General features: G+C 33.8%; 1 protein-coding gene across 2 annotated transcripts in view; it reads left to right on the top strand.

Moving 5' to 3' along the window:
* NBEA (neurobeachin) overlaps positions 1-25320 on the top strand; it is a 463000-nt gene that overhangs the window by 123663 nt on the left and 314017 nt on the right. For both annotated transcript variants that reach the window (XM_042839098.1, XM_042839097.1), the window contains exons 14-24: positions 4770-4849; positions 5635-5697; positions 5806-5903; positions 7082-7174; positions 10210-10318; positions 15049-15130; positions 15372-15495; positions 15841-16033; positions 16229-17248; positions 21053-21270; positions 22775-22928. In XM_042839098.1, the coding sequence (XP_042695032.1) occupies positions 4770-4849; positions 5635-5697; positions 5806-5903; positions 7082-7174; positions 10210-10318; positions 15049-15130; positions 15372-15495; positions 15841-16033; positions 16229-17248; positions 21053-21270; positions 22775-22928 (2234 nt within the window). The remainder of the gene's footprint in view (positions 1-4769; positions 4850-5634; positions 5698-5805; positions 5904-7081; positions 7175-10209; positions 10319-15048; positions 15131-15371; positions 15496-15840; positions 16034-16228; positions 17249-21052; positions 21271-22774; positions 22929-25320) is intronic.

Genomic DNA, 25320 nt, shown 5'->3' with positions numbered 1-25320 from the left:
TCATAATTACTAAGGCCTGCATAGTGTAATTGGGAAAGCATTCAATAGATGGTGAGGCAATGTACATTTTCAACATACATATTTTTAGCCACTACATCTGCATTTCCACTTTTTTTGAGTTAGATTTACAGCTAATAGTGCCTTTTTTCAGATTACGTTTTTCTTCTTTCTTTCTTATCCTCTTCCCTGTTGTTTAAACTGCAGAAAGACTTACGTATTTCATACAATTATACAAAAGTATTTTGTCATACTTCTCATCTAAAAATGGGCATTGTATTGAGTTGAAGCTTGTTGGCTTATCAGGGAAGATGATCAGTGAGGTGGTACTGTATCAGCAAATCCAGCATAGCTATGGCATTCTGTACATGTGAATCAGCTCTTACGTTACAGGTAGTAAATGGTTTGATGATTTGCAAGTAAATGACTGTGGAAATATAATTGCTGATGTGGTGGGTTGCTGAATTTAATTTCATATTAACTTAATTTCATATTAGTTATCTTATCCAACTCATATTAATTTCATCAATTGATAAAATTCTTGAAAACTTGTCAAAATGTTTAATTGCCTGGATATTAAATTACTTTTCTTCACCAGATGTTATCCTTTCTTTTAACATTAACTGCAATCTGGCAACATGTTTTGTGGCTCTGGTGGATTCAAGGTGATAATCTTAGAATACTATAAATAGAAAAAGCTGTAGATAATATTACCTAGTGCTTTTTCTTTACATCTCTGTTTTCAGCAATTCATAGCTTCCCCAACTTTAGTAATTCGGAAAATTTAACTCTTCCAGAATGTTATTTTTGTGTTGATTTTACTATTCTGCATGCAGCTACTATGCATCATATTCTCTATGCAACATATATTCTCATATATTATATGTATATATTCTATGTACAAATACAATGATGTTGGAGTTCCGTTTGTTAAGTGGCATTTGATATTTCAGAATGAAAAAATGAGCCCTATTATCTGTGACTGGTAACTTTACTGTAAGAAACAGGAAAGTATCATAATAGGAGAAAATCATAGTATGGACTGGTCAAATCTATTTTTCTCAAGTTCAGCGACCAGGATGTCATGTAGTTCAGTGTCAAATGCTTTGCACAAGTCCAGCTAGATGACTTCTGTTGGCCTTCCTTTATCCACTGACTCTCTAGCTCCATCATAAAAGGCCACCAAGGTTGTCAGGCATGACTTGCTCGTGGTAAAGCCATGCTGGTTACCACCAATCACCTCATTTTTATTTTCCATGTACCTCAGAAGGGCCTTCAGGAGGATCTGCTCCATGATCTTGCCATGGTCAGAGGTGAGACTGACTGGCCTGTAATCCCTAGATCTTCTTTTTTTCTCTTCTTGAAAATGGGGTTATTTTTCCCTAAAGTCGCACTAGTCCTCTGAATAAGTCCATGGCCCTTCCTTGGACCCACTTTAATAGATCAGCTCACATTGAGTTTTCCATCCATCAATAACCTCAAGTCCTTCTCTTCAGGTGTGCTCTCAATATACTCTCTGTCTAACCTGTATTTGTGTTTGGTATGTCCTGCTGGACCTTGTGCTTGACCTTGTTAAACTTCATTAAGTTTCTTTGGGCCCACCTCTTGAGCCTGGGTGGAATCCCATCCCTTCAGCATTTCAAAACAGCATCTCCTTAGTGGAGACAGTTGAAACTCTAAGCTAATTTTACATCAGACTTTTCAGAACTGAAAGAAACAGTAATGGAAATCTTACCAGTAACAGAAATTTGACAGTGTTATACTATTTTCGGGTAAGTTGCTATCTTTTAAACATGTAAGCTTATTTACACAGCTATCTGAATTGTATATTTCCTACATCTTGTATGGGAGTACCATTTTTTAGGTAGAGATAGTTTACTTTACTCTTACATACATATAAGTTTTTTGCTTCAAGGTCCTATTGCCTTCTTGTGTCTCAATAAAGCACCAAGTGGGTAAATTTCTTATACTGACAGTTCAGTATACCCCTTTTAAAGCCAAACTGTCTGAATATTGAAGCTTCTCATTAGGCTAACACTGTTTTCTTTAAAAAATATGAAAGTTCAACCATTGCTTCTTCTGGTAGTCAGCTTATAAAATAGGAGGTGTAAACACTTAGAATTATTTGATATACGCAAATACTTGTTTCAAATTTGGTTTTCTATCATCTGTTTCATTATTGCTTTTATATTTCAAACTGATATTTCTTCTTGGATTTAGTATGCTAAATTTGTATTGTGTTTCTTTTTCCTTCTTGAGTATCAGAAACACTATTTCAAAACGTATAGTTGCTTCATATTTCTTTTTGTAATTTTGATTGATCATTTTCCATCATATGTAGTTAGATACACATATATGGATCAATGTTTTCCTAATCTTAAAACTATGGATTTTACTTTCTTATTTTACTCTTGTTCTTTGCTTGCTTGCTTTTTATTCAGTTATCAGTTGTAAATAGATGTCAGGAAAAGCTGACTTGTGTTTGATGAAGGCCACGTTAAAGTAAACTGGTGAAATAACTCTGACATCAGGAAGAGCAGCATAAGTAAAATCAGTTTCCACAGGAAACAATCTCCAATGTTGATTATGTTTTACGTTTTACACTCGAACTATGATTATAGCTATTCTCTTGATTTGGCAGATAAATGCCTTTAACATTTTGTTAAATCTCACAGAATAGGATGTGAAGATGCAAGATCATAACGTTTTCAAATGTTTGCAGCATCTAAAGATTGCCTGTGAAGCAGGCAATTGAGTAAAAATTGCTTAGTGGTAGTTTTTTTCCTTAATTATTTTCTTCTGTGGATTTTGGATACAAATAGGATGAGTGGAGAATTATTTAACTCTTCTTATCTTGCTATGCAAAGTGACACATTTCAATGATAATACTTAAAACTATTAGAGAAATCTTCACATCACATTATCAGTCTTTTTGTTTGAGGGTTCTTCTTTTCAAAATAAGTACCAGAGTGATATTTAAAGGAAAGTTAAGTCATCAGTGGATTTGAGAAGGTGCCTTTTCTGTTCCTTGTGTGTTGAAGAACTGAAAATATGGTTCTCCCATATCTCCAGAGAAACTATGGGTATTTGAATAAGAAATATGAAACTCAAGAACCTTTTGATATTGGCATCATTTGGGATATCTTCTTTTTAATCCTCTCTTGAAATTTCTGTTACAGAAATATTTTGCAGAGCTCTTCACTGACTTAGTGTTCCACTTTCAGTTTCCATAATTACAGTCTTTCAGGAGAGACAAAACACCTTGTTTTTTAGGCCTGGTTTTCAGACATTGTCTGATATGAATCCTGATAAGGTGTGGGAGGAGAGAGGCAACGTGAAGACACAGATTTCTGTGATACAGTTAGAGGAGTCAATTCTGCATTTCACTTGGGGGAAAAAAATAACTGCTGGCTAGAAACAAACCAGGAAAACACGTGTGATTTTTGATGTACTGCCTTTAGTAGCAAAATGTCCAATTGTTTTAATGACAGGTAATAGGTATTTCATAGTACTGTTAGACAGTATTCATAGAAAACAGTTCCTGTAGCATCAAAGCCTTTATAGTGGGTTACAGTCATTGCTGTTGCATGTTATGGTAGGAGAAGGCTGAGACTTATTTGCTTCTTTCAGAAAAGTACCCAGTTCTTCTCTCCCATTCAGAACAAGGAAGAAAACTTGAGGGAATCAGCCACTCTTTTTCTTCCATCTCGCCTTCAAGCAGAAATGTGACTTAACTGTGAATCAATCTTAAATTAACCTTCATCTACATTCACTGTACAAAATCTAAGACTGGCACACATTGTTTGAAAAGTAGGAATTTAAAAAAGAAATTTCCAGTTCAACCATAACTATTTATGAAAGGGGGGAATGTAGTATCCATAAAGCAAGGTTCAAGTGAATGTAGTTGTTTTAGCTCTTTGTTTCTTACTCAGTATTTTGGTTACTTTTCTTTTACTAGTATACTTCCACAAGCACATTTTTTTCAGCATAAAGAATTACAGACATTCTTTTTGCTGGCTTAAATTTAACGTTTTTGTTTTCAAATTCTTAGTTCTCTTTGATTAAATGGCTTCAGTTTCTGCTTGCAGGTAATGGCCATGACTAATATTTCATTAATTCCTGCTCTGTTGGACTTCATTCTTATGGCATTTAACATAGTGGCTTAGTTGTTCTGAGTTACTGTCATCAGAAATTTTAGATAAAATTCACCTTCATATTCATTTCATATTGTTCAATTTATATTATTGTAAGTTTACGATGTAGATTTGTGCTAGGTATGTCTGAACTTCTGTTGAAGTTAGTGGAATTTCACTCAATGTAGAACAATGGAACTATTGATTTTTTATCCTGAATTGGGCATTTTTATCATGGCATTGGGTCAGTTGACTAGGTTTTGTGAATAGAGTTGTTGCCTGTATTAGAATTTGCAACTCCCAGCTCATAGAAGAAAATCTATAGAGTGTATACCTTAATTTAGCTGTGCGAGTTGCAATCTTGTTATTGCTCTTCATGTTCTTATGTCTTTAATATTTATATATAGATCTATACATACATATATGGATTTCTTTTTTTTTTTTTAAATGGAAGTGCTCAAGTTATATAGTTGTAAAATGTAATTCTGTAAGGCTTTAGATTATATCATTTGCAAATATATGCTCTTATACAATGAATAAAATATGAAATCTGTTCTAAGTTCTATGATCTTCTGAAGAAGCTGCAGTTATTAAAGAAATTAGCTTATATTTAAATGTGGTATATTTTGCTTCTTCCAGATGGTCCTCGACCCTCACAGAAAGAAATCATATCACTAAGAGCATTCATGCTTCTGTTTCTGAAACAACTTATATTGAAGGTAAAATAAGCTATTCCAGATGGAAATCTTTGAGACTGTTATATAGGTTCTTTCTTTTTAGTAATAAGGTCTTCCAGAGATGTAAATATGTGCTACCTATCAGGTATTATATCTGTTTCTGGTTAATTTTAAGGTTGATGGACATACTAACAATGAAAGTAAGGGTAGCAAATCCGTATAATATTTCTTACTAACCTGACCAAACTAAGATATATATATTTTATTAAAAGTACTTCCAGAAATAATATGTAATACTGTAGAACTGTTCAGGTACTTGGGCTCATTTTTATGTGAAAATAGATTGATAATAAAAAGATCAAAGGAAAAGGTTGTGGAAGTTGTTAAGTTAGTTACTGCTTTATTGGTTTTAAGGTCCTACTGCTGCATGAAACGTTTAGGACTCTTTCTGGCTCTTTCTCTCTGTTACAGATGGTCTTTGATTTATAATCTGCCATTTGAGACATGTCTGGAAAAAAGTACTTTCTGCCCTAGCTTATTCCTAGAATTTTTTCTGGTTGTGTGTCAGGGCTTGGAGGAGTGACAACAATAGTTGATATCATCTGAGGGCCCACACTATGAGAGTTGTATCTAGCAAGAATAGAAGGCTTACTTCAGGCTATTTTGTATTGCCAATGTGATATGGGAAAGAAAAGGAAAAAAGTAGAGTAGCTCTTTGAATTTAAATAGTAATTTTATAGTATTATTTGACTGAGTCCAAGCTTTTCTTAGGCCAAGCATTACAGAGTGAATTTTCTCTGAAAAAATATCCCATCTCATTTTTTCAGGATCGAGGTGTGAAAGAAGATGAACTGCAGAGCATATTAAATTACTTGCTCACAATGCACGAGGTACATTTCTGTAATTACCCGTCCTTTACTGTAATCAATTGTACGATCTCTAGGAGAAGCCTGCTGTTGAGGTTAGTTTGTAGAATAACATTGGTGCTTGTCATACAGGATGAAAATATTCATGATGTGCTGCAGCTGCTGGTGGCACTGATGTCTGAACATCCAGCATCCATGATACCTGCCTTTGATCAGAGAAATGGGATACGGTAAGACAGTGAAGTGAGAAAATGTTTTAAAAACAGTTTCAATATTAGCATTCCCCAGATTTCTTCTTTTTCACATTATCACACATGATGATTTTTCAAGAATTTTAGTTATTTAAGCTATAACTTAGACATAGAACTAAGAAATAGACTATTTTGATATCTCTGAGACAGAGGTTTTCCTCTTGAGAGGAAATTTCATATTTGAAGGTAAATGAACTGCTGTACTTGTTTCTCCATCTCAAATAGAATATGTAATTAGCAAGAAGCATCAAAAAGCAAAGTATCTATCTCAGAATTATTTTGAACACTCTAAATGCTCTACATAATTTGGGGAGAAGAGGAAGATGAGAGAGATCATGCTTTAACCCTCTTATATTTTCTCTGAAAATATTTTTAAAAATATCTGTGGAATTTATATGGTTATGTGATTGTTCATAGACTTAGTAACTGATCATACAAGCAGTATTTCTGGTGTTTTGGGGTTTTTTTTTGGTAATACATTTTTTCCAGTGTTTATTGCTAATAATTTAATCCTTACTATAGATTTTTATTTTGTGTTATTGTGAAAGTACTTTGGAAAACAAAAGAGACTTTTTAAAATAGAAAAAATGGTTATTACTGATAAATTCAACTGTGTTTCCTATAAAGTATGTAAAATTGCATGCAACTACTTGTATTTAGTTGTTTGAAATGGCAGTGCAAGCTGAAACAAAACTACTAGGAATACTGGTTGTACTCACAGTTAGGACACTTTTTTCTGTTTATTTTTCTATAGCAGAAATAGCAAAGCAAGCAAACAAGTTACTTTTTGCTTTCTGTAGCATCCAGGCACTACAAGAAGCTCCAAGATGTGACCGTGTTCCAGTTTTTTTCCTTTGTCTTGAGCCACAGCTGCTCAGCCTGCCTTTGATTTTATTTTTCTGCTATAGAAACATTAGGGAAGTTTTTGCTTTCTGTTCTGAAGCGTTGAATTGAGTGATGAGACACCATACCTCTGACACAAAGAATTTGTGATCAAATTCTTATGCTATGCTTGTTGCTTTCAGTGTATCCTTTCATTTTGTGTAAATGGTTGAGTTTATTATTATTTCATAACCTCATTATAAAATATTACTGTTCAGTGAAAAACAAGTTGTAGGTGTGATGTTTAAAGTATTGAATTTGTTTTCCTTTTTTAGAGTAATTTATAAACTTTTGGCTTCCAAAAGTGAGAGTATATGGGTGCAAGCTTTGAAAGTCCTTGGATATTTTCTCAAACACTTGGGTCATAAGTAAGTGTAATTTTGAAATTATTGTAGTAGTGTATGTAAGTTCTAAGTTCTTATCCTTTTGTCATAATTATCTTAATTAATTTGATAGTCTTCAGAAATAACTTAAAGTTGGTAGGTTTTTTATTTAATAATGTGCAGTTGATGTCTTTATACACTAAGAAAAAATAAGTCTTGTAGTTAATTTGTTCCTATAATGAAGTTTGAAAAGTTAGAGTGATTATCTACCAAATGTATGATATACTGAAAATTAAACCTTAAAATTATTTAAAAACATTTTCTGAAAATATATTTTCAGATGTATACATATATATATAATATATTTAAGATATAATATATATAATATATTATATCAGTTAAAGGTAATATATTATATCAGTTAAAGGTAATAGGAAATATGTGACTGTCATCAAAAATTTGCAACTGAGATTTTCAGTGTGATTGCAATAAATGTGTCAGGGCAGTACTTTTAAAAATAGTTTCATACTGATGGGAAAGATGAAATAGAATAAGTTATTCCACTGGGAAATGTTCAGAAAGGAAAGTAAACAGAGTAAGTAGATGATCAATAAAAAGAAAGCACATAAGAACATGCCTCTGCACTAAAGGAAGGAAGAAATAGTCACATTTAAAATGAGCCAGTGTTACAAAATAGGTGTACTGAGTCTCATTTTTCTTCATTTGAAGATAAAAAGAATTAAAAAGTACTTTGTAATACAGTACTGTGTAGCCTGGGGCTGCTCACTTTCTCCATTGTATTAAAATATTCCAGTATGTAGGATGGAAATTACCAGTGCTCTTCACAGTAGACTTCATCATATAAAACCATAGTAGGAAAAGAAGCTTTGAGGTCAGCCAGAGTGCAGTATTGCTAGACAAACTTGTCTCAGTAAGGTCAATAAAGTATGACACCATAATTGAGAGCTGGTTAACTGAGAACGCACTCACAAATGGGATTTTCTTTTGGGATTGAGCAAGCCAAGTAGTGTTCTGGGAATTGATAAAGCAAATTCTTAGACCACTCAAGAATCTCAAAGGACTTTTCTAACATTAGAACTTACTGAAAATCATTCAAATTAATTGAAGTTGGATTAAGTAAAGTACACCAGTTGAAGATTTGATTTGAGGCCTTTTTCCAAATAAGTACACTTGTTTAATTCATTTATAACATATCTAGCAAACTAGAGTTTAAGTTAAATAACTTATTTTTCATTGAAATCCATTTGTATGTTCCACATCTTCCAAGATATCTTTGAATATTCTGTTACTTTCATTTAGAAAAAAAAAACCAACAACGCAACCTCTGGGTTATTGGTAATTGTTCACTTTATGGTCGACTGCAGCATGTAAAAATCCTCTCCATTTTCAGATCTCACAGCTAATGCCTGTGAAATGTGCCTATTTGTGCACATCTTCATATGCGTTGTTATATAAAGCTGTGGTCAAACACAGGATATTCTAAGAAATTATAAAAATGTAAACCACATAAAATTATAAACTACGTATAAATTTATTTCAAATTACAGGAAGCAGGCATTTTGTTATTATTATTATTATTATTATTTCAAGCAGGCATTCTGTTGCAATTCTATTTTAATATTCTAAAGCATAATTGCATAAAGAGATGTTATAATGTATGAAACCTGAAACAATACAATGTTAATAACCAATGTATACATGAAAAAACAATTACCATTCATGGATATTCTGTGCAGATTAAGCTATAGAGTGAAAGTAAGTGATTACCTGGAGAAGTGACTAGTGATGTGCTGGGAGATTAGTTAAATTACTTGATTTTTCTTTGTCATCTGTGGTGATAGTTTACTTTACCTAACCTTTGAAGGAGGCAAAATCCTGTTCTTTTTCTTCTCTGCCTCCTTGACTTTTCCTACTTCATCACTGAAAACAGTGATAGTCATTTACTTGTGTTTTTTGTTTTTTATCTACACTTTTAAATCTTCCTAAAACAGAGTTATATGTGCTTTTGCATTTATAATATTTTATTTGAAAACATACATAATCTCAAATACAGCAAATTATATACACAGTGTATTGGCCTGTGTTATATATGCTGTTCAACATGTTTTTTTCTGCAATGATTAGATATACTTGTTCTGAAATGTCTTCCATTCACTACCTCATAGTCACAAGAATGTGTAGTTTTTCTTATAACTCATGAACTCTAAGCAACCTGATCTAGTTGTAAGTGTCCTTGTTCATTACTGAGCTGTCGGACTTGATGACCTTTAAAGGTCCCTTCCAACTCAAATGATTCCATGATAACTCTCTCTTCAGTGTGCAGAAAAGTACACACTGTTATAAGATATTGCCACTTTCTCTTATGGATGTTTGAAAAGTAAAGTATTACTTTCAAAAGTTCTAGGACAAATCTGTGTAATTTAAGCCTGTGGTGTTATGATCAGTAATCGGGAAAAGGGACTTTGTTAACTTTGGAATGAACAATTGGGAAACTTCGGTGTATTTTCTTTTATATTGTTATGATGCTTTCATTACTAATTAATCTGAATAATTATTTTTGTTTTGTATTTTTATAGTAGTAAATAAATATAATGATGAAATATACAGTAAGTATTCTATTTATGATGCTGTATTTTGTTAAACAATACTAGTTTTTAGGACAGATGGAATTCACTGATGTGAGCTGCTTTCTTTTCAACTTTTTAAGATGATATTTTTTCTTGGTCCTGACTATAAAATTCACCTCAATCACTATGAATTTCATACTTTTTTAGGTTTATGGTGTATGAGAATTCTGGGCCATTTTTTTTAACACAAAAGCACATTGTATATACACAATTTCTTGCTGAGAACCTTTGTGTATTACTGCAATAGCATTTGTATATTCCTGCAATAGCATTTGTATTGGGAAAGATTGTAAATTATGTTTCATTCATAGTATTTACAGAATAACTGGTTATAAAACTCTTCAGTACAACATGAAAACATTTAGCTTTCGTTTTTTTGCATTTACTTTAATATCTTAGACATAGCTGGCATATTTTTATTTTCTCTTCCAGACGAAAGGTTGAAATCATGCATACTCACAGTCTTTTCACTCTTCTTGGAGAAAGGTTGATGCTGCATACAAATACAGTGACCGTTACAACATATAATACGCTTTATGAGGTACAAATTATTAAACATACAGATTTTAATCTCTATGATAAAATTTATGGCTTAATTAAAATTTTATATAACCTTTTAATACTCTTTGTGCTTTGAAATATTCTGATTTGCAAGACATCTGAGAAAATTTTAGATAGAAGTTTTAAGAAAGATCACTTTTGCTCAGAATTTTGCCACATTCAGCTAAACAGGAGTTAGCAGTGTGCTCAGGTGGCCAAGGAGGCCAGTGGCATCCTGGCTTGTATCAGAAATAGTGTTGCCAGCAGGAGCAGGGAAGTGATTGTCCATCTGTACTCAGCTCTGTTGAGGCTGCACCTGGAGTACTGTGTTCAGTTTCGGGCCCCTCACTACATGAAAAATATTGAGGCCCTGGAATGTGTCCAGAGAAGGGCAACAAAGCTGGTGAGGGGTCTGGAGCACAGGGCTTATGAGGAGCAGCTGATGGATCTGGGGTTGTTCAGTCTGGAGAAGAGGAGGCTGAGGGGAAACCTTAGCACTCTATACAGCCAGCTGAAGGGAGGTTCCATTGGTGGTGGGGTGGGGGGAAGGCTCAGCCTCTTCTCCCACATAATTGCTGATAGGATGAGAGGGAATAGCCTCAAGTTAAGCAAGGGGGATTCAGGTTTGATATTAGGAAAACTTTCTTCATCAAAAGAGCAGTCAGGCGCTGGATTGGGCTGTGTGATGGAGTCACCATCCCTGTGGATGTTCAAGAAACGTTTAGATGCTGTACTAAGAGACAAGACAAGGTTTACTCAGAAACACTGGTAATAGTTGGATGGTTGGACTGGATAATCTTTGAGGTCTTTTCCAACCTTTGTGATTCTATGATTCTGTGTTTTGACTATTTTTTAGAAATGTCATACTTTTTACATGTTGTTTATAAAACTTTATAGTTTTACGCAGGGCAATATGGCAATATAATAGAACCTAATACTTAAATGTTGATCACTAAAAAAGAAAAAAGAAAAAAAAGGACCAGAGACCTGTTCTTCTATGCTAAATCTTTTGTCTTTCGAAAATTGCTGTTTTTCTTTTTCAACTAGTAGTAAAATGATAGCTGAACAAAGATACTATCTGAGAAAAGTAAATGTGACTTATGAGCATTTGACATGTGACATATGAGCATCCACCAGTTTCTCACAGAGACATAAGTCTTAATGGTAAACATTTTAGCTTATACATTATTGTTCCAAAACCATTTCTGTATGCCTTCAAATGCATACTGTCAAACCTTCAGTTCTTTTTCATAAAATGATAACTTAAAAATTGCAAAGATTCTATTCTGAGGATTTTTTCACTGGGAAAAAGAAAGTGTTTTTTTTTTTTTCTTTCAGACACAGAAAAATGTAGTGGATACTGAGGATTGGTTCCTGAAAAGATAGAATTCTGTAGGAATACTTGATGAGTGCTTGTATTTGGAATTCTGAATCTGTGTCATGTAGACAAATTTCTGCTATGTTTGTAAATGCTTGGTCATCATCTGTTTACCAATGGCATACACGTATGCCCATGTATTTTTTGTTGTACACATCAGGTGACTTCTCTGGCTTAGTAAGCTTACTCTGTTGTGGCTTGGCAACTTGAGTCTCTCTGGATGTTCTTCCAATATCTGTAATGATAGCCTTTTACCTTCCCCAGTTTCTACAAGATCATCTCGCCCTTAGGAAACCAATTAAAAAAGCATTCATCTCCATCGTTTCTCCTACCATGTTTCATCTGTCATCTTCAGAAGTAGCACAGCCCTCTATTTTGTATTTTCCTTGTGTGATTTTATATCTGCAGCTGATTTTCAAGATACAATCTTTGGACTTCATAAAATCTGAACAGATAGAGCAAGAATAATCCTATCAAATCTTGGTCCTATGACAGAGTTAGACAACTTGATTTGTAAAAAGTATTTTAACAGATGACACTGTAAATTTCATAGTGAAAAGATCTAAATGTGCTCTTACCAAATTTGCTGAACCTGTCTGTGTGAAGGAATTGAACCCCAAGTTGTATATCCTCCAAATTCCCAGTTAGATTGTTAATATGTGAATCACTGACATACTTCCAAGTTAATATTAGTTTTTACACAACATGATCTATAATAATATGCTAATTTGCTGGATTTTACAACTGTGGTTAAAAGAAAATAAACAAAACCAAATACAAAAAAGACCCCAGAGAGAAGTAGTATCTTTAAACATACAATCTGAAAAGTCTTCACACGTGAACATGCTCAGTTGAGAATATTGAGGTGGTATAGTTAAATTTCAGTCATTTTGAAAAAGCAACTTTTTGCTCCGAGTTAAGGGATTAAGAAAAGGAACTTTATAAAAGCAGTACCTAAATGCCTTCATTTCATGTACACAAGTATTTGTCTTGAATTTTATGATTGTTGAGCATACTATTTGACCTTATTGACTTCAGTCTCTGTTTTCACTCATATTTTGATGTCACCTAATTTAATACATTTCTGATAATGTTGTGATAAGGCTGTGAATCCATCTATACACACTTGTTTTCAATCTGCATTTAGCAGATAAAAGTTCTTTGAGAAATGGGAAGATGCTTGAGTGACTAATTGCAACTCAAAGGCACTTCAAAGCTTAAGTTTTCAGTTATGTTAGCTTATAGTTAGGGCAGAGCCACAGGACCACAGCAGTACAGAAGATTTACCCCTGGACTGTTGTAGTTATTTTCAGTATTCTCTTACAAGCAAGCATTTGCATTCCATATTAAACATCAATATGTAAAAACCCACTCAAAGATACTGTGTTTACAGATGGTATTAGTTTGATTATTGATTAATGAATGAGCTAAGAGTATGCTTCAAAATAAATATGAATTACCAGTAAAATGATTTAATTATATGTTTTGTTTATATAGTTGCTTAAATATATTTCTTGGAAATCCAGCATAAACACCATGAAACTTTTAGCTTACTCTTCAAAGCAGAGTTGCATACATAGAACCAGTGACAGGTAGCCTGGTGCAAAACATGTGTGGTTTTGCCTCAGTACAGACTAATTAATTTTTCAGGGACAATTTGTGAAATGGGAGACTGATCTGTCTTTGTGATTATGTCAAATAACATGGCTATTCCTATGTAATGTAGTATACGACTACTCCTCTCTCCCAGCTGAGGAAAACAAAACCCATTTTCAAGAAATATTAGGTTTGGATATGGAAGGAATATAAGAAAATATCTTTGGTTATATAGTGCTCATGAAAGAATTTTTGATCAGTGAGTAGGAAGGTTATGAATCAAGGATATTTTTATAAAATGCAGTTTTCTTAAAAAAAAAATTATTTATTAAAATCTTTTTATGTTCAAATGATATTCTTTTAAATTAGCAGAATAGAAAAACTAGCTTGGAAGGAACTTCTGGAGGTTGCCTAGGTTAAGTTTCTGCTCAAGGCAGAGCTAACTTTAAAGTTTTATCATGTTGCTCAGCGTTCTCCCCAGGCAAATTTTGACTCTTGTCTCTTGTTCTTTATTTCTGAAATCTTCATTCCATTTCTGAGAATTCCTAATTTTGACATGTTTCTTACAGCAGCATTAAAATCAGAACTGAAGTTTTCTGAAGGGTGATGAGTATTTTCACTCTTCCAGAACCCTACCACAGATTTACAAAAGTAATACCAAGTTAACATGGCAGAAGTGCTTAGATAATCTACTTACTGCTAGAAACTCACTCTAGTTTATTATTATCATTTATTGCTACTGCAGAGATAATACATCTGTTCTGATTTCAGTTCTTGGAAAAAAATATGTTTGTTTTGAGAGCAGTAATGGGAGGGTTGACTGTTGGTTTAGATTTATCTCGCATTCAGTATATACACAGAGTATCTTAACTAAACAGAAGTAAACTTGTTAATGAAATACTCTTGCATTTTTAACATGTCCCACCATTAATGGATCTTAAACCTGAATAAGTTATTGATTTCACCAGCTTTCTGATTAAATAGCATTAAGTCAGTTTCTGCAGTTGAAATTTATAGGAAAGCTACTTTTGGCTCACAGCAAAATTTAATCAATCGGCTTCACTTTTAATGCTGGTTGTGAAAACTTCCATAATCTTTGTTTAGTATAAAACATTTTACTAGAGATTTTCTTAAATGTAGCTGATGTATTTATTCAACACCAGTTGCAGTTCGTATATTAGAGTTGCTGTACACATTTGGTATATCTTTGAACCGAGACAAATATGGTGATTTTGCTTACTGTAACAAATACATACCCACAGTCCAAACAACAGTAGATACAATCTGACAATAGGTATTCTGTAAATAGGAATTACTTCATTAGGAATTTGCAAGTGTTTCAAGCAAAAAAAACTCTACCCTTTTTATCTCCAGTGGTCAGGTGTTAAAGGCTTTAAGGTGCTAGAAATTTTGAAGAGATTAAGGCAAAGTGTGAGCATTGGAATAGCATCTTAGGCAGTTCTCTGTGCATTGCTAATATGCTTTGTCTTTCTCTGAGAAATAACATTTCAAGTCAAACATGAAGCACAGCACAGAGATTACATTTTTCATAATGTATCTCTTTAAAACACCTTGGATATTTATTGAGCTATCTAATAAAACATCAGCTTGATTCTGTTCTTGAAGAATAAAAATATTTTCCCAAGATTTTGGATATGAAGTTGAGATGTGGCTATGATAAATGGTGACCTTAAAAAATAATAATAAAAAGATACGCTGTAGCATTTAATTAAAAACGATAAACTTCTGTGTTTTAGATTTTGACAGAACAAGTATGCACTCAGGTTGTTCATAAACCCCATCCAGAACCAGATTCTACAGTGAAAATACAGAATCCAAGTAAGAACTATATATTATTTTTAAACAATAACGATATTACCTTGATATTTTATTTTCTTTGAAAGGATGTGGCACATGAAGCACAAATAATTAATTAGCATCTATCAAGTGTGCTTGGGTTTCAGTTACTGTTTACATTCGTTGCTGAAATATAATTGCAATTAATTTTATGTTAATTTATTTTGTTTTTAAACCAAATGTTTTTAAAATGTGTGATTGTAACTAATTTATTCTTTAAAAGTGATTCTTAAGGTGGTGGCAACACTGTTAAAAAACTCCACACCAAGTGCAGAGCTGATGGAAGTTCGACGTTTATTCTTGTCTGATATGATAAAACTCTTTAGTAATAGCCGTGAAAACAGAAGGTATGTCACTATGGACAGTATTTTCTCTTCCTTCACTTGTGAGTAATAGCAATCTGTTGTATTATACGTAGAGTTGTATACTCTACAGTTTAAATGGAATCTATAAAAATTAATGTAATATGTCTGTGGTAGCTTTTCCTTATCCCACAAATAGTATTTGGTTATTCTTTTATGAACATAATTTAAATTCTTATTGACCCTGATGTATTTTCTAGGTTTTCTCTTACCATTGGAATTACTTTCAGAGTAGATGCACCGTGTTACTTTTCTCCTGTTTTAACCATCATAATATTAAAATAAAGAAGCTTTCTTTGGATATATTTTGACCTAATTATTTCACTTTAGATGTTTACTTCAGTGTTCAGTGTGGCAGGACTGGATGTTTTCTCTGGGATACATTAACCCTAAGAATTCTGAAGAGCAGAAGATCACTGAGATGGTTTACAACATATTCCGTATTCTCTTGTATCATGCAATAAAATATGAATGGGGAGGCTGGAGAGTGTGGGTGGATACTCTTTCTATAGCTCATTCCAAGGTAAGAAACGACTGGATGTTTTTATATGCTGCTAACTCCCGCACAGTGACTAGTAATGTATTAAGATTTAAAGTGATTTGGTGCCATCTGGTGGCTATCTCCATACATGTCAAGGTGGCGTTTGTAAGATTCTTGTTAATTTTTGTCCAGTGTGATACAGCATGTATTCATCCACATAATCTCTTCTTTCTTAAGGTCACATATGAGGCTCACAAGGAGTACCTCGCAAAAATGTATGAAGAGTATCAAAGGCAAGAGGAAGAAAACATAAAAAAGGGGAAGAAGGGTAATGTAAGCACTATCTCAGGTCTTTCATCTCAGACAACGGGAGCAAAAGGTGGAATGGAAATCCGAGAGATAGAAGACCTTTCACAAAGCCAAAGTCCAGAAAGTGAAACAGATTACCCTGTCAGTACTGATACGAGGGACTTGCTCATGGCTACAAAGGTGTCTGATGATGTACTTGGAAGTACTGAGAGACCAGGAGGAGGAGTGCATGTAGAAGTTCATGACCTTTTAGTTGATATAAAAGCTGAAAAGGTAGAAGCTACTGAAGTAAAACTTGATGATATGGATTTATCACCAGAGACACTAGTAACTGGAGAAAATGGTGCACTTGTAGAAGTTGAATCACTTCTAGATAATGTATATAGTGCTGCTGTTGAGAAGCTCCAAAACAATGTTCATGGAAGTGTAGGTATTATTAAGAAGAATGAGGAAAAAGATAATGGTCCATTAATAACTCTGGCTGATGAGAAAGATGAACCTTCTACTAACAGTACCTCATTTCTTTTTGACAAAATACCTAGTCAGGAGGAGAAACTTCTACCTGAACTTTCAAGTAATCATATTTCCATTCCTAATGTGCAAGACACACAGATGCATCTTGGTGTAAATGATGATTTGGGATTACTTGCACATATGACAGGTAGTGTAGATATAACATGTACTTCAAGTATAATAGAGGACAAGGAGTTCAAGATTCACACAACTTCAGATGGAATGAGTAGTATTTCTGAGAGGGAGTTGGCTTCATCATCTAAAGGATTAGAATATGCTGAAATGACTGCCACAACTCTTGAGACAGAATCTTCTGGTAGCAAAACTGTACCTAATGTTGATGCAGGAAGTATAATATCAGACACAGAAAGATCTGATGATGGTAAAGAAGCAGGAAAGGAGATACGGAAGATCCAGACCACTACCACAACCCAGGTAACTTTCAAGTGCTGTGGCTATATACATCTCTTATAATCACTCTTCTTTACTTCTGAATACATTAGCAGTTTGAGGTCTGAGAGATTTTTGAAGTTTTTTGAAGTATATTTCCTGTGTAATATGACAGGTGTCCATCCTGCAAGCCAATTTGCTTTGAAAATTTCTAAATTTCTTATCTTTTATATCTGTGTAAAAAAAAACTGTTGTGGTTGTGCATGCTTTAACTAAAAATAAATAAATAAATAAGCTAAAATAATCTCATCCACATCCACTTCCCTTATTTTATGTAGACAGATTAACTATTGCTTATAGAACTCTGTTTTAGGCCTCTTATTAGCATGTCTTATAAGATTAGAAATATCTCTATTTTGTTAAGGGATACACATAGAAGTGTTTCTTTCCTCTCACTGGACCATTCTCAGTGTAGTTTGTTTTTTATAGCACTTTAGTACAATTTCTCCTTCCTATACAGGAATGCTGCCATAAATATTCTCCACATTAAATCCGAGCAAAGAAAGGAGTTAATTTAGGGAAAGTGGAAGAAAAACTGTGATTTGAGCTCCAGACCAAAGATCATCACTAGAAGAAGAGATACGTACTTTCTTCTTAGGGATTTCTTCTGTTTCTGCAGAACAAAATTAATTTGCATATTAGAACTGTTGATAGACTCTAGGAAGTAATCAAAGATTGCTTTTGAGAATGTTATTGAGTGAAAAACTTGATTATCTTGACAAATTAACTATCTTACTTATAATGCCCATAATGCACAGCACTATTTTTCTTCTATGATTTGAAACTGTGAAACAGCCATTACTTACAAAAACTGCTTTTCTTGGTGCTGTGTAGTATGTACCATAAAATCATAAAGTTTCAAAGTTGCACTGAAACTTATTACTGGTTACTCTGACTAGTGGGTCCTGAAGTCTCTCTCCTATGGAAATAACTTTTCTTCTGAACAGGAGAGCAGATAGAACTCAAAACTTTCCCTAGGTAGCAATTATAAGAAATGCATAGAGTTATTTTGTAAGCATTTTTCAAAATTATGAAATTCCTCATCACATCAGGGACAGAATATCAAGCACTGTGTAAATGTTTCTGTGTTTGGAAGTATTCTGTGTAATAAACAACAAGTCCTGAAAACTCTCGATAGGAAGATTGATAGGAACTTATTTGTGGTCTTAAAATTAAGACTGTTAATAACATTCAAACTGATAAATGAGAGAGAATGGACAAGAATAAGAAAAAGGAGTGGATAGTTTTTATTTTGAAATGATTTTTTTTTTATTACAGAGTAAAAAGCAACTGAAAGCATTCATCTGCTATGCAGTGATATATACAAATAAACACTGAGTTAGTAAGATGTCTTTAATGATTTCATACTGCTGTCAAACATTCTGTTTGTGTATGACTATTATGACTTATGACTATTCTGTCCTTTAACCTCTTTGATAAATTCTGCCTACAGTACTTGAATTATAAAAACTCCTCAAGCCTTTAACTATGTTAGGATTAAAAATTATATGTAAATCTTAATGAATTTTATAAAAACATTATAGGACATTATAAAAATATTATAGGATAGGAAAATTGAAATATTTTCAAATTGCCTCACCCTTACATTGACAGAAAATTCCTAACAGATCATTTGGATTTGCAAATTGTGTAGAAACTAAGTAAACGTCCAAAGCACAACTGTTAAACTTATTTACCTCATTTGATTCTCCATGTGTTACTTAAGTTGCATTTATTTCCCACTAAAATCCTTGATAAACTACAATGAATTTGTTTAAGCAATTAATACCTCTTTTATAGTTTTCTCAAAAAAAGTGTAATCACCAAAATTGTCATAATCTTTAAATCAGTTCTTTACATGTTTTGAAATACCCAATGAACTGTAAGGTGTCCATAGTTAAGTAATTTCTGTTTAAATGAAGTTAAAAGTTTGTGGGTTTTTTTAATACAAACATGTATTAAATATTGAAAATGGATTGGAAGAAGTTGTCTTTAAGGATCTGTTCCCACCTAAAGCATCCTATAATTCTACCCAAGGATTATCATTTTCATGAGTAAAGAACAGTGACAAAATTACAGTCAGATTTGATTGCAGCATATATGAACACTTTAGCTTTGATTTCAACAGCTTTGAGACCTCTGAAAACACCGTTTGGTTTGTTTGTAAGGCTGGCCACCCAAGTAGATAGTTGGTTTTCATGGTCTTTTGAGCACCACACATCAAAGATACTGTTGCAACTAAAGCACTATTGACTTGATAAAAAGCTACTCTGTTCTGGTATGATTATGATTCCATTATTGCAAGTATCGTGGAAAATGCATATAGTTGTATCCAAAAGGGAACAAGTGGTATGAGAATGTCTATGCTAACTTAAATTTTTCTAAAAACATACCTACAAATCAGTTCCCCGTCTTATCAGAATGTGGTAATCGTGTCTTACTCAAATGAAGTGAAGGGAGGCAAAAAAATACCCAACGAACTAAAGAGGGGTTCTGCGCATATTTCAAAAAAGATTTAATGCTTCTATCAATGATAGAATCATAGAATCATGGAACTGCTCAGGTTGGATAAGACCTTAAAGGTCATCAAGTCCAACCACAAGCTAGCCATCCTACCCTACCTCTAACAATCCTCTTCTAAATCGTGTCCCTGAGCACCACATGCAAATGGTTTTTAAACACATCCAGGGATGGTGACTCAACCACCTCCCTGGGCAGCCTATGCCACTGCTTAACAACCCTTTCTGTAAAGAATTGTTTCCTGATATCCAACCTAAACTTACCCTGGTGCAACTTGAGGCCATTTCCCCTCGTCCTGTCACCTGTCACCAGTGAGAAGAGACCAACCCCACTCTTGCTGCAATCACCTTTCAGGTATTTAAAGAGAGCAATAAGGTCTCCCCTCAGCCTCCTCTTCCCCAGATTAACAGCCCCAGTTCCTTCATTCGAATTGTAGGTCAAATGTCAAAGAAAATAAAATAAACTTCCTTCCATGATCTAAGTTATGAAACAATAGAATTGAAGACATACTATAGAAAAATAATTAAAAGGATTAAATTGTTAGCTAATTCTAAGAAAAAAGAAAAATCATTATTTGAAGATCATTCTAAGGAAAAATAATAGAACATAAAAGCCACCACGATACAGATCCTAATAAGACAACCTGAACACAAGAAACAAAAGTCATAAAATCCACATCTTCTACCTGTTGGGAGAATCTAAAGAATGTCCTGAGGATCCATAAAACTGTTAATCTATTAGCAAAATGTAACAAAATTGTCAAAACTCTATTTTGGAGAATAGATTTGATTCTCTGACAATTCTGCTAAAAATACCAGATGAATAAACTGGCTTTAGAAAATGATGAACTGTATGCATAAGTACACTGATATCTTGAATCCCAGCACTGTGTAGTTTTTTGCAAATTCTGAGTAAAACACTCAAGAAAAATTGTGCTAGCTGCATAAAAATAACAGTTGTTTCATATGACAGTTTTGTAACTGCTGACCTTGTACAGGCTGTATTTGGTCTTTTCTGTGATATTTCAAGTGAAGAATGTGAATAAAAAACGTCAGTGAATAGCTGAAAGGAAGGCAAGGTACGGCACTGCAGTGCTGATTGATTTGGAGTAGCGGCTTTAGTAAATGATAGTACCTATGTTGAATTATCAGTATCTGCTGTGGTATGGGCTTGAGTTCAGCATTAGCCTATCCTTTCTCACAGTCTGTAATCTATCCAAAAACACAATACAGAAACATAACATGACTTCTGACCTTCTTGTTAATACAGGCGGTACAGGGTCGATCTGTCACCCAGCAAGACCGAGATTTACGTGTTGACTTGGGATTTCGAGGGATGCCAATGACAGAAGAGCAGAGGCGACAGTTTAGTCCAGGTCCACGCACAACTATGTTTCGTATTCCAGAGTTTAAATGGTCTCCCATGCACCAGCGTCTCCTGACAGATTTGCTTTTTGCACTAGAAACAGATGTACATGTTTGGAGAAGGTAAATGATTGCTTCTTATTTAAATCCTGTTTTGTGTTTCTGTCAACAAAGAAAAATCAGATGTGTTGTAGAATGGATGTTACCATGATAATGGGAAAGGATAGAGTTGGCTTAAGCTGAAGTGCTTTTCTAAATCTTTTATCTACTCTTTTCACTCTTTCCCACCTTATAACATCTCCTTATCCATGGGTTCAGCATCCATTTGCTTCAGAGACTGTAATTCATATATACCTGACTAAACTGAGCTGCTGTCTCAGCATATGTTTAGCACTAGAGCTTCTCTACCTGCGAATCTTACAAATGAAAACTCTGTCCTATAAATTTTTCTAAGGGATCACCTTTTGTAGATGATAATTTTATTTTACATGCCAGCTTCTGGTTGTAGTTAGTTTTTCTGATTATGTTACTTCTAATAACAAGCAGACGATTTTCTAGCTTTTTGCACACTTTATCAGAACTTCTTGTTACCAGTGCCCTTAAGTTGCCCTTAAGTATGGTAGACATTGTATAATCTCATTTCCAGAACAGAATAATTGATTTACAGAAAAGTTTACTTTATTTGTTGCAAAGCACCTATTTATGTTGCATTTACTTTCTAGTTTGATTTACTGTTCTGTGGCAGTCGTTGGAGGATAAGCAATTTAATTTAATTTAATTTTTTTTGTAAAATATTTTTTTTAATCCTTTGCTTATGTGACACTTGGAGGTGAACATTTTATTTTGCATATTTTCAATTGAAGTTTTTAATTTTTGTTTTCTGGCTGGCAAAAGGTTGTTTTGGAAAAAAACATAGTGTGAATAGATTCAGAATTCTTCAGTATTTTCACACAACTTTTTATATTTTGGGGAGAACTGTTTCATGGGACAGTTTCTCACCAATTTGTTGTTGACATTACAGGTAATAGCATATCTGTCTTGCAAAGTTTTGTCTAATGCTAAATTTAATATTAGTTAATAAAGTTTATACTAGGTCAAAATATTACCAGATCATTGGTTTTCTGCCTTGAAACACTGTCAGCAGGTTTCTTCAATCAATGATACTCTAATAGATTAGCCTTTTGAAATTACAGTTTAATAAAGTAATGATGAAAAGCTCCTGCCTAATTTCATTAGGTATTTTGAGGGCTACTTTAAATGGCACTGGTGCAGTATGTTGAACTCTATTAATGAGCTGAATAATAACTTTCACACTGAAGAAACAGTCACGTTGCTTACAGTAGAACTGCTTCTGAATTAAAGTACTGCATGATGGGAATAAAAGGTTTTGAGCCATTCTTCTCAACTGTGTGTCTGAAACAAATCCTAGTGTGAAATTAGGTACCAGTCAACTTGTCCATTAGACTACAGCTGTTTATATTTTTGACAATGTGCATGGAAAACCTTGTAGATAAGGATCTCCTTTAATAACAGAGAAACATTTGTGTTCTGATTACAAAGAATAAGTTTGAACTTTCATTTCAATTATTTGGTTTTAATCTATCCTTTTGTGTTTGTGTTCTTGCAGTCACTCCACAAAGTCAGTGATGGACTTTGTCAATAGCAATGAAAATATTATTTTTGTACACAACACAATACACCTCATTTCCCAGATGGTTGACAATATTATTATTGCTTGTGGAGGAATTTTACCATTGCTATCAGCAGCCACTTCCCCAACTGTAAGTACAATATTTCCACCTAGTGGTCATATTAAAAATCATTGTTAGTAATATAAACTACTGTTTGCAGCTGAATTTATTTCTTTAGGGAATCCTCTCCACTATCCACTAATTCCTTTCAAAAAAATTGAAGTTTTTATTTGAAACTTTTAAGCTTCAATACATGGAGTGTTCATAGTTTTTTATCATAATTTTCACTTGAAATATTAATTTTATTAAGGGAGGTAGTACTAAGTAAGAATATTAATATTTCATATGTATTTAATATTTTATTTGAAAGAGAAGACCATTATTACTATGGTTATGAATCATGGCTACTCTTAAGAAAAGTCACAGTTCATGATAGCATTGATATTCATAAACCTGTTTTGCATGGCCAACATATTTGCATGCCAAATGACACCAGAAGTCACCCCCTCACTACTTGCTCTTTACTTCTACCAGTAGGTACTGACCTTTCCTTTTTTTTTTTAATTTCGTCTTGAAATAGTGATGTTTCTATCCACTGTTATGTTCTTACTAAGCTGTAAGTTCTTAGGTCGGCACAGCTCAGGCAGGTAGAGTAGCCTTATAAAATACTTCATGAAAGATGAATTTTTTGTTAATATATATTGTATCATTGTCAGTAGTAATACAGTATTTGAATGCGATGTCATTTTTGTGCATATAATATCAGCTACCATCTCTTTCACACTAAATATGTTATCTGGAATATCCCATATCCATTTGCAGCTAGTACTGATCTTTGAAAGGGAAGAAAATAAACACAGGAGGAACAAAGATGTTTCTATGAAGTGGTTAGTAAGCACTAAGGGTTGCCAATGTAATTTTGCAACACAAGCTTAATTTCTTGTTATAGTGATTCAGCAACAGAGATTCCATTAACTCTCATATTTACTTCTTGTTAGATGGAAAAAAAAAAAAAAAAAAAAAAAAAGTTTTGCATTTTTTTAGTGAAGTATATGAATGTATTTATTAGCAACTGATTGAACATCGACATGGCTAAATGCTGTTTCTGTGCTATCTTCATTGTTAACTAAAGAAATTACTTGCTATTAGCAAAAACACAAGACTCGCAGGAAAAACTTCAGTCTGCTATCTGTTGTCACATCACACTAAGATTGCTGAATAAAAGATTTTGCATGTGTTACCTTTTAAAGAATGTTGGCACACCTTGAGATGAAAATTGTACTTTAGATAAAAGGACATGGGGAGATATTTTTGAAAATGAATTTTTAGACAGCATTTGAAAATGAAAATGTTTTCTTTGCCATCTTTTATATTAAAAATATAGATTAGGCAAGCACGGCATGAATTAGGCTGTAATTCCATTGAATGGTCTCAGTGCTTTTAGTTTTTTGTCCTGGTTTATGCAAACTGCTTGTATAGAACAGTAATTTCACAATTCACTATTTAGTTTATTCTGGATAATGTGTCTGTGTATATGTATATATACTGTACAGATTTATATACTACATAGCAATTTGTTAAAATAGTGGATGTTCTTATTGTCTTGCAACAATAACAGCAATTTTTATATATTATTTCTAGAAGAAGATTACATTTAGAAATTATTATTATTATGCATATATTTCTCCACTTCATGAGAATTCCATGTGTTGCTTAATTTAGCCATCTGTTTAGGATAGTAGAAGTAAATTGTGATATAAACTAGTTCACTGAAAGATCACTAGCTGGTTTTAAACTGAATTAATCCTAGTCCGTGAAATAAGAAATAAAACAAATAAAACTACATTTTACCCAGTAATTGATATAATCACAAGCTAACCCGAGTCCAGAGAATTGTGGTTAGTGACTCAATGTCTGGATGGATATCAGTGATGAGGGGTGTCCCTCAGGGATCAGTGCTGGGACAAGTACTCTTTACTATCATCATTGGTGATGCTGACAGTGGGATCAAGTGCACCCTCAGCAAGTTTGCTGATGACTCCAAGCTGTGGGGTGTGGTTGACACCCCAGAGGAACCTAGGCAGGCTTGAGCAGTGGGCCCAGGTGAATCTCACAAAGTCCATCAAATCCAAATGCAACGTCTTGCGCATGGGTCAAGGCAACTCCCATTACCAATACAAGCTGGTGGATGGGAAGCTGGATATGAGCCAGAAATGTGCCCTTGCACCCCCCCAAAAAAGACTGTATCCTGGGCTGCATCAAAAGAAGCATGGTTAGCAGGTTGATCGGGGTGATCCTGCCCCTCTACTCTTTGCTGCTGAGGACTCACCTGGAGAACTGTGTCCAGATGTGGAATCCTCAGTACATGAGAGACATGGAGCTGTTGGAGCGCATCCAGAGGAGGGCCACAGAAATGTTCAGACAGATGGAACACGTCTCCTATGAGGACAGGCTGAGAGCTGGGGCTGCTCAACCTGGAGAA

Source organism: Centrocercus urophasianus, unplaced genomic scaffold (assembly GCF_019232065.1).
Source record: "Centrocercus urophasianus isolate 14NV4802_14NV808 unplaced genomic scaffold, USGS_Curo_1.0 seq_9, whole genome shotgun sequence".
Classification (NCBI taxonomy): Eukaryota; Metazoa; Chordata; class Aves; order Galliformes; family Phasianidae; genus Centrocercus; species Centrocercus urophasianus.
This window is presented reverse-complemented; position numbering and strand designations above follow the sequence as displayed.